The sequence below is a fragment of the Octopus bimaculoides genome, chromosome 4 (genome assembly GCF_001194135.2).
Source record: "Octopus bimaculoides isolate UCB-OBI-ISO-001 chromosome 4, ASM119413v2, whole genome shotgun sequence".
Classification (NCBI taxonomy): domain Eukaryota; kingdom Metazoa; phylum Mollusca; class Cephalopoda; order Octopoda; family Octopodidae; genus Octopus; species Octopus bimaculoides.
In genome coordinates this window covers 99,698,100-99,708,506 of record NC_068984.1, presented here as the reverse complement: position 1 = coordinate 99,708,506, position 10,407 = coordinate 99,698,100, and the positions used below count along the sequence as shown (strand labels likewise).

At 36.3% G+C, this 10,407-nt stretch overlaps 1 protein-coding gene across 4 annotated transcripts in view; it reads right to left on the bottom strand.

Annotated features, from left to right (window-relative positions):
- Nucleotides 1-10,407, bottom strand: part of LOC106867321 (rap guanine nucleotide exchange factor 4) — a 481,528-nt gene that overhangs the window by 132,418 nt on the left and 338,703 nt on the right. For all 4 annotated transcript variants that reach the window (XM_052967309.1, XM_052967311.1, XM_052967312.1 and 1 more), the window contains exon 4: nucleotides 2,501-2,647. In XM_052967309.1, the coding sequence (XP_052823269.1) occupies nucleotides 2,501-2,647 (147 nt within the window). The remainder of the gene's footprint in view (nucleotides 1-2,500; nucleotides 2,648-10,407) is intronic.

Here is a 10,407-nt window from a genome sequence, read left to right as displayed (position 1 = left end):
CATACCATCAAAGTGACACTGGGGTAAAATATACAAAAATTATTATTATCATTATTATTATTATTATTATTATTATTATTATCATTTTTATTATTATTATTGGCAGAACTGTTAGCACGCCAGGCTAAATACTTAGTGGTATTTCCTCCAACTTTATGTTCTGAGTTCAAATTCTGCTAAGGTTGACTTTGCCTTTTATCCTTTCAGGGTCAATAAAATAAAATAATAATAATGAAATTATTGTGTATAATGCTCAGGTGCACTACAACTCATCAAAGGTGCATGTTCAGTACACAGAATTATATACAAAAGTCAGGAAAGTGAACAGTGTATGAGCCATGACATACATGTGTGCATGTGTATGGAGTGGGGAATATCAAGTCTAGTGCTGGCAAATTTCAGGAAGCATGGAGGTTTTAAAGGATGCAATGTCATGGCAACTAACAATTGATGCAGGTAGTTTGTTCTATACTTCAGCAACTCTGTGTGTGAAAAAATGTTTCCGAAAGTCATGGAAGCTGTTCTGTTTTCTGACTTTCTAGGAGTGCCCACGTGTGTTAGACACATGGAGCTCAAAAAGGTGCTCAAGGTGGTTGTTGGCATGATGGTTAATAATTTTGTGGGTGTTTAGCAAGTCAGTTGCCAGATGTCAGAGCTTCAATGTATCTATGTCCAGGGAAGCAAGGCACTCAGAGTATGGTAGATGCCTGATGGAGGGTATTTACGTAGTTCATGTCTCTGAACAGTTTCCAAGAAGTCAATGTCCTGAGCAAGATAAGGATTCCAGACTGGTGATGCAATTTCCAAGTCTGGCCACACCATAGCCATATACAGCCTTAAATAAATAGCTGGAGAGCAGCCGACAAAGGTCTTGCTGAGTGATGCCAAGACACCTTCTGTCTTCTTGACAATTTCAGAGATGCACAAATCGCTGCTGACAATAATGCCCAGGTCATGTTCACAAGAAAACTTCCCGATATTAGTGTTGTGGAGAGAGCATGTGGATGCTGGGTTTTCCTCTCAAAATGCATGGTGATACGCTTGTCCACAGCCAGCTTGAGTTGCCAGTCTGTGATCCATTGTTGCATTGTGTCCAAGTCTGATTGTAGGAGAGATCTATAGTGTTCAGGATCTGTCCTTTTTATCTCAAGGTACAGCACTGTGGTATTCTTTAAGTTGGCATCTATGTCATTAATGTATGCAACAAACAGTACCATTGAGCTTCCTGGCATTGTGCCAAAATTTGAAACATCATTATTATAATAATTATTATTATTGAGGTGGTGAATTGGCAGAATTGTTAGAACACCAGGCAAAATACTTCACAGTATTTTGCCCATCACTACATTCTGAGTTCAAATTCCGCCAAGGTCGACTTTGCCATTCATCCTTTTGGGGTTGATAAATTAAGTACCAGTAAAACACTGGGGTTGATGTAATCAACTAGTTCCCTCCCACAAAATTTCAAGCCTTGTGCCTATAGTAGAAAGGAGTATTATTATTATTATTATTATTATTATTATTAATATTATAATAAGTATTATTATTAAGGTGGTTATCTGGCAGAACCATTAGTGCATTGTACAAAATTCCTAATGGAATTTCTTCTGGATCTTTACATTCTGAGTTCAAATTCTGCCAAGTTTTACTTTGCCTTCCATCCTTTTGGAGTAGATAAAATAAGTACCAGTTGAATATTGGGGTCAATGTAATCAACTAATCCGCTCCTACTAAATTTCAGGCCTTGTGCCTATAGGAGAAAGGATTGTTGTTGTTGTTGTTGTTGTTAAGGTGGTAAAAGGAAAAGTTGACCCTAATAAGACTGGAACACAAATAATAATAATGATGGTTGCTCCTGTTGACTTCGACATAAGTGTTTGAAGGAGAAGATTTGAAGACAAAAAGAGAAAAAAAAAACATGGGAAAAAGAGAAAACAACTTTCAAAAAGAAAAGAACAGAAGAAGCTGAATCTATCTGTAATGGATGCAGGAATGCAGTAATAATGTAGTGATCTGGAAGAACTGTTAGTGCATTGGACAAAATTCTTGGTGGCATCTCTTATGGATCTTTACATTCTAAGTTCATATTCTGCTGATGTCAACTTTACCTTTCATCATTTTGAGGTCAATAAAAAGAAGTACCAGTTGAACTGGAGTTGATGCAATTGACAATCCCTCAATCACTGTCCCTATAATTGCTGACCTTGTGCAAACTTTTGGGAATATTATTATAACTGTTTTTGTTATTGTTGTTATTGTGAATATTAATGTTCTGCCTTTCACCCTTCAAGGTCAATAAAATAAAATATCAGTTAAGTATTGGGTTTGATTTAATCGATTAAAATTTCAGGTCCCACAAAATTTCAGGTCTTGTACCTTATGTTCTTGGTTTAAATTGTACCCTGAGTGACTCTGCACTGGAAATGCAAAGTCACTCTGATTCAGTTAAGTACGGCAATATCAAGAAAGAAAGAAAAAAAAGAAAGTGAAAAGTACTTACTTCCCATAATATTTTAAAATCTTTTTGTTCAACACGTATTAATTCACAAAAATCACTTGTTACAACAGTGGCATGTCTGGGTTTGTCTGTGAGAACTGATTCTCCAAATGTGGTGCCAGTACCAAGAGTGCATAGTGTCACAAGATCCTGGGTGAGAGAAAAAAGAAAAGGTAAAACATGGAAGACCTTGTCAAAGAGTTGTATGAAAGGAAAGATTATCAGAAACGAAGTTTATCAAGTAATGAGAATTGACTAAGTGAAAAAAATTAATAAACAATTAATGAACAAAAAACGGATTATCAAAAATAAAGATGAATAAGAAACAAACATGAAAATTAGAATTAGCAAGAAACATAGATTAACAGTAATATGGATTAACAGAAACATAAGTTAATTACTGTTATATTTATCCAAATATAATATCTCTTATGGACATGCTGTGCATAAAAACGCAGTATATCAGGTTGAGTAAAAAGTAAGCAACATTTTGAACCATGAAGAATTTCTATCAGATTTTTGAAGTTTTGAATTTTTAAAAACATTTAAAAAAAAGTGTCTGATAATACAGACATAGACTTGCCCAGACACATCAATAAATTAACAATGTTACAATCACCATTGTTACAATCACCATTGTTACAATCACCATTGTTACAATCACCATTGTTACAATCATGTGAAATGGAACTGTCAAAGCGCAATCATGCTATTCAACTTCTAAAAAGGACATAAAACAGCTGAAACTGCTCATGATATCAACAAAGCATTTAGCAAGGAAATAACCAATGAGTGGTCAGCTCGAAAATGGTTTAAACGATTTCGCAGTAGAGACCTGAGCTTTGAAGACAGTGAGCTTAGTGAATGCCCATCTGTTATCGATGACTGTCAATTAAAGTCTATCATTGAGAAATATCCATGTAAAACCAGTCGAGAACTGGCAAAAGAACTTCAAGTTAGCCAGAAAACTGCCTTCAACCATTTGTATGCAATCAGAAAATTAAAAAAGCTCGACACATAGGAACCACCTGATTTGAATGAAAATCAGAAAATGCACAGATATGAAATTTGTTTGTTGCTTCTTCTCTGTGAACAGACAAATCCATTTCTCAACCGTATTGTAACTTGCAATGAAAAGTGGATTCTGTACAATAATAAAAAACATTCTTTGCAATGATTGGATCAAAATGAAGCTCCAAAAACCTTCCCTAAACCTGAGCTCTTCAAAAAGAAGGTTATGGTGACTGATTGGTGGTGTACTGCTAGACTCATCCACTATAACTTCTTAAAACTCGGAAAACCCATTACTGCAGAAACATATTGCCATGAAGTTGCACAAAATAAACAAAAAACTGCTACTCCTCCGTCCCACACTGGTCAACGGAAGAGGGCCAATCATTCTTCATGACAATGCTCGACCACACGTTACTTTAGTGACACACCAGAAGTTGAGGGAATTTGGCTACAAAGTTCTTCCCCACCAAGCTTATTCCCCAGACCTTCCTCCTACCGACTACCACTTTTCAAGCACCTTGATGGTTTCCTGTGAGAAAATGAGTTCAAAAATCAAACCGATGCTGAAAGTGCATTCAAAGAATTCATCAGCTCCAGAACTCCAGATTTTTATGGTACCAGAATAAACAAACTTGTAACTCATTGACAAAAATGTGTTGATTGTAATGGTACTTACTTTGATGAATAAAATTTCTGCATTGTTGAAATATATTGTGATGAATTTCATGTTTCAAAGCATTGCTTACTTTTTACTCAGCCTGATATATGATAGGGAGGCAAAAATTAGCCCAGCAGTAGGTAGGAAGAGTGCTAGATGTGTTTCTTCCTAGTTAGGCCATTGATAACAATGGCATATACTTAACAGACACACTTAGATGAAATTTGTCACTTCTGATATATAGGAAAACACAAGACTTGTGTTGTGAATAGCCATCTGCCTGAATAAAATTCTGTTATCTGTAATAGAAGCTGTATTAAAATTAAATAGCCATCTGTATATCATACTCAATGTAAATAACACAATGAAAAGTGAGTTACTGCAGTATTTTTTCAGAGAAATATCTCTGACAGGTGTGCTGTGTTTAAAAGCACAATATGTATTAGAGGGAAACAAAAACCATCCCAGCAGCAGCTAATGAGAATACTGGATACATTTTGGCCTAGTTGTGCTTCACCAATGATGTGTACTCACAACCAATCACATGTCTAGAAACAAATTGTAACAAACATTGATTGACTAGAAACAAGGTTTGATAGAAATATGGATTGATAAAATCATTGGATTGTAAGTGAAGGTAAAAATAAAAATGTGATGCAAACAGAAATAAGACTAAGATTTATCCCAAAATGGAATTGTTGAAATCTAAGATTCTGATAAAATCACCAATATTTATGGAAGGGTTATAGTTAAATCACATTACTAATAATTCTTTTATGTTGCCTTTTCTAAACAAGAAACAACTAAACTCATATCTCAACAAATGCTAGGACTACCAAATGCTGATAATTTCCCATGTATATATTTATATATATATATATATATACACACACACATTTTTTGGATGTCTTAGGTGTGACATTTCTGTAGGTGTTTTTTGATGGAAGAAGTATTAAGATAGAGATCTTCTTAAACCTGTTAGTGAACTTGCTTGATGGTACTTCTGATTTAGAATTCATTACATTTGCTACATGTGGTTTTATACACTATGTAGGACTGCAGGCATACATTTTCATCTTTGATCAGGCAGAGAGGCAATGTACAGAAGACATTGTTTAGTCTTGCCCTGTTTTAGTTAGGACCCTTTTGAAGGAAGGACCAGAGTATATATTCAATCCATCCCTACAAATCATACGACAGATAACAGCAGTTGTTTGTATGCTAAAATGTGGCAATTTCAGAAACCACATGTTTTTCTTGGAAGTGTGGGTTTTGTTAGGTGGTCTGGTGATGTCCTGGCATTACCAGATTTAGTGAAAGAGTCTGGAGAGCCATTCTCTATCAGGATATCAGCTGGACTCTCAAGCAAGATTTAAGTGCAACTTCATCACAAAAAGCTGCATACTCCCCATATGAACCAGCACCAAGTTTTAAAATTGCACCTACTGTCACCAGTATTAGTGGACCATTCTTTCAAAATCTCTTGGCATCTGTCTAATATTCTCAAGCCACTTCTCCAAACCTTCTCAGGAAATGTTGGAAGCTCCACTTAAATAATCAACCAACTGAGAGATTTCAACTCATTCATATTACAAAAAGTAACTTCCCTTTTAGCCTGGATATTGTTTCCCTATACACTTCCATCCCAGCTACCAACTTACTAACTGAATGCATTGTCCCCTTCCTCAATCTCATCTGCTTTGGAACTCCATGCTAAGCTTTTGACATGATCAATCCCTTTGATGGTTTGTGTTTATCATGTCAAGTACTCAGGTACTATCTTCTCAGTAAACTGGTCCATCCTTCTACTTTGTTCTTTTGATAAATAAATTTTGCCAATGCTCTTTGGAGAGAGATCTGTATCAACTCTTATTTCATACCTCTCCTCAAATTCATTAGCCATCATAATTACGTTGTTGATTTCAGGATCACAAACTTGGGCAAGAAAGGTACAGGCCTCTTTCCTCTGCTGCAGATGTTTCAGTGTCACAATACATGTTTCATATGAAATCAGTACAGATTTGAGACCACAGCCATCATCCTTGCATGGGAAGTATAACCTGTCTATATCTCCATTAATGTTGAAGTTTCCTGTAACATTGAACAGCTTGCAAGTTCAAACATCTATTTCATTGAATTCTTGCAGTAACCACTTCAAAAGGCAAAACGTAGTTGTGAGGACAGGCACTGCAATGGTGTTGTAAGCTAAGAGTTCCGATAGTCATATTCTCTTTACTCTCTTGAGGTTTTCATTTCTGGTCCACTCCTTATTTATGGGTTCATCATATCTGACATTCTCATCTTGTCTGAGATACCTATAATTGTCACCAGACTGTAGAGGTTGCATTGTCAATCTGTTCATTTTTAAGCTCTCTTCTGAAAACTTAGAAATGAAAAGGAAAACATTTTATTATTAAAAATGTACATTCCAGTGTTATAAGGTCTAATCACTTTTTTATGCAGTTGATATTTGACCCATACAGTTTCAGGTCTTCAACAAAGAAATGATGGGAGATACTTCTGGATCCATTTCGCTGGTCCTTATGAGCAGGTATGATAGTGAGTTTAATCAGAGGATGAAGAGCAACACTGACAGGCTATCACTCTAAAAGATGCAATTTTGGTTGTGAATGCTTTCTAACTCAATTTGCTCCTTATTACTCTCAAGGAGCAAAGTGGTGTATCAAGTGTTGGTCAGGCATTCAATTGTATACACAAGTGGTTGTGGGACTTTGGCTAACTGTAAAACTTTGATGATCCATTCATGTGATATACTATCAAGAGCCTTCTGGTAGTCAAGCCACACCACAGTTAAATTCCTTCAATTCATTTTGTTAATTACTAGCTGCTGTATACAGCCCTACACCTTGTTTCCTCTAGCTTGCCCATGTGCTATAATGTTGTTGGTAGCACAATGATCATGCAAGAACAGACTGAAGCACCCAGTGTATAGCTTGTACAAGATGTTCTGGCAGGATACTGGGCAATAATTTTTAGCTAGGGTGGTTTGGCTATTTTTGGGGATGACAAGTAGTTGCAGTTGATAACCATTTGGGCAGTTCTTATATGCCCTTGATACTTTCTCCATACAACCATACGAGATCTTGCCGATAAATGGTGAAATTCTTCAACCAATAACCTTTTATGATATCTGGGCCTGGAGATTTCCTGTTTGAAATTTTCTATAGAACTGTTATCATTTTTTCACTGTCTATTTCATATTGCTTTAGCTGGACATGTTGGCAGTGGTCCTGTTCCAATTCTTTTAATCATACAACTTGTTTGTTGAATTCCTCATTTGTTTTCCATACAGATCTTCAGTAACACTCAGCTTGATCTGTTGTGGGGTGTCTTTTACAGAGGTTGTGTAGCTTCAGCTCTTTGAGATATGCTAGTACTGTAACAGCTGAGAAATATATCAAAAAGTTAATGATTACATAGGTGGTGTGTCTACCTCTGGACTGCATGGTCTTCAGATCTTTACTTGCTATTTCATTTACTGCCTCAGATTCTAATTTACTGGATTCTTTACTTATACTAGAGTCGTATGGCCTGTTATGCAAATTAAAGTTGTGAACGTCTTGAAACATAACCCAGATCACTTCCACAGCATCCACAAGTTTTTGATGTTCTTCAGTTTGCATGATATAGGTATGGATTTCAGCTAAATTGTTGGTACGTTGTTTACTGCTAAATTTAGCTGACCATTCTGTCAGTCCATCAATAGAAGTGAGATAATTATCTTCAATAGCTGGCTTTATCATGTCACCCTGCTATGAATCAGACATTTCCGTTAGATGTATCAGTTTACATATAATGATACATTTTGTGTTTTGGGGAAAAATCTAATTCTAGGTGCTTGGAGTTCCACAATTTTTTTTGCCTTTGCATAAAACCAAACTTTTAGGGCTCAGGTTGTATATATGCTTCATATAAATCTTTGTTAAGATCACAAGTCTATTGTATGTAGTGAATGTAGTCACAGTTTGGTCACAGGAGATTTATACATTTAGCCTGGGTAATCTTTTTTTCAGGTTGTTTTAATTCTACATTTGTAATTAGGTGTACATGTTGAATGGTGATTTTTCCCTTTGTATGTATGCATGTATAATACATACATACATACATACATACATACATACATACATACATACATAATAACTGAAGTGTACAGTATTATATATCCATTATGGTCGATCTTATCAATCAGTTTTGCATTAGGGGTTCAATGGAGCATTAGCTAACAGTTCAGTTACGTAACCCTCTGCTCATCAAAAGTAGCCAGTTACCTCTGATGAGTGCAGGGTTACATAATCAGACTGTTACCTAACGTTCCATTGAACCCCTAGAGTAAAACTGATTGGTAAGATCAGTCGTAATGAATATATAATACCGCACAATTTGATCAATATACTCACTCTACTGACAGATATACGAGTGCATTTTTTCCTGACTTATGGACTCTTAGATGGCTTACACACACACACACACACACACACACACACACACACACACACATATCACATGGCCAAAACAAATTATTTCCAACTTCAAACTACATCATAAAAACTAGCTTTACTTTACAGAGTCAAGAAATCAACCCTGATTAGATGCTGATCCACCTTTATAATATTGAAGTAAGATCCACATGAGAATATTGCTTATGTTATCATCATTGTCAACACTAATTCTACTAATGTCATCAGTTTATGCTTTCTTTCCATGCTGGCAAGGGCTAGATGGCTATGATTGTACTTCTAGATGGGATGAAGGATTATATCTCACCTGTAGATTTCGCTGTTGGTGTGGTTTCTATGGTTGGATGATCTTCCTAACACCAACCACTTTACAGATTTAATTGCTAGCGGAGACACCATATTTCGTTATGTCCTACAGTATTATAAATCTTTAATATACTTGGGAGTATACTATATTTGCATAATGATTTACAGTGTCCTTACCAGCAATTAATATGTATTTACCAGTTACCAGGAATGTGTTTAATATGTAAATTGGTCTATCCAATAGTGTTACGCTGCTAAATTTAGTGGCTATTTTAAGCAATGTATTCATGGGTGGTTAATGGATAGGATGTAATGCAGAAGCAGGAACAATAACTCCTGAACATGCATACACACCCAATACCTATTTTTCCATCTTCAGTCACATTGTTTACATAGACGTATTCCTATATGAAATATCATAACTTTTAGTCCTGCCTCTAATTTCTACAGAAAAGCTGTAGAGATAACTTTAAAAAGTGACTTTATAGAGTGCATTGTGATACCTACTCTAGTGATGATAAGGAGGCTGATAAATAGTAAGGATGAATAATAGATATTACTAAATGGCCAACAAAGAGGTAGGAAGCATGTATGACATATATACTTGAGTACATAGTTCGAGAAGGACAAGAGAGCAAGGAAGATAAGAATGATAAAAGAGTTGGAGTGTTAATGAAAGGGTCAGATAGGTTCAGTAGCATCCTTGTTGTTAGCACTCCGTCGCTTACGACGATGGGCTCCAGTTGATCCGATCAACGGAACAGCCTGCTCATGAAATTAACGTGCAAGTGGCTGAGCACTCCACAGACACGTGTACCCTTAACATAGTTCTCGGGGATATTCAGCGTGACACAGTGTGACAAGGCTAAACCTTTGAATTACAGGTACAACAGAAACAGGAAGTAAGAGTGAGAGAAAGTTGGAAGAGTACAGCAGGGTTCGCCACCATCCCCTGCCGGAGCCTCGTGGAGATTTTTAGGTGTTTTCGCTCAATAAACACTCACAACGCCCGGTCTGGGAATCGAAACTGCAATCAGATGACTGCGAGTCCGCTGCCCTAACCACTGGGCCATTGCGCCTCCACTGTAGCATCCACATCCATCTTTAGCTTTACCAGCAACATAGGAGAGTGAGACGGAGAAGAGGAGGGAGTGATTGAGGTATGAGGAATAGAGTCATAAGTGTTAGAGTTACAGGCAATAAAGGTATGGGTGATAGAGATATGGGTGGCAATTATATGAATGATTGATGGACAAGTGATAAAGCTATGTTTCATAAAAAAGATGTGTACCAGATGTATGATAGAAAGGCAAGTGGTAAGGATGGGTGATTGGGATATCTGGAGGTCAGTAGCTATCACAGAAACCGAGGATGCGTGCGTGCATATGTCTATGTGTGTGTGTGTGTAGTGTATGTATATATATATATATATATATATATATATATATATATAT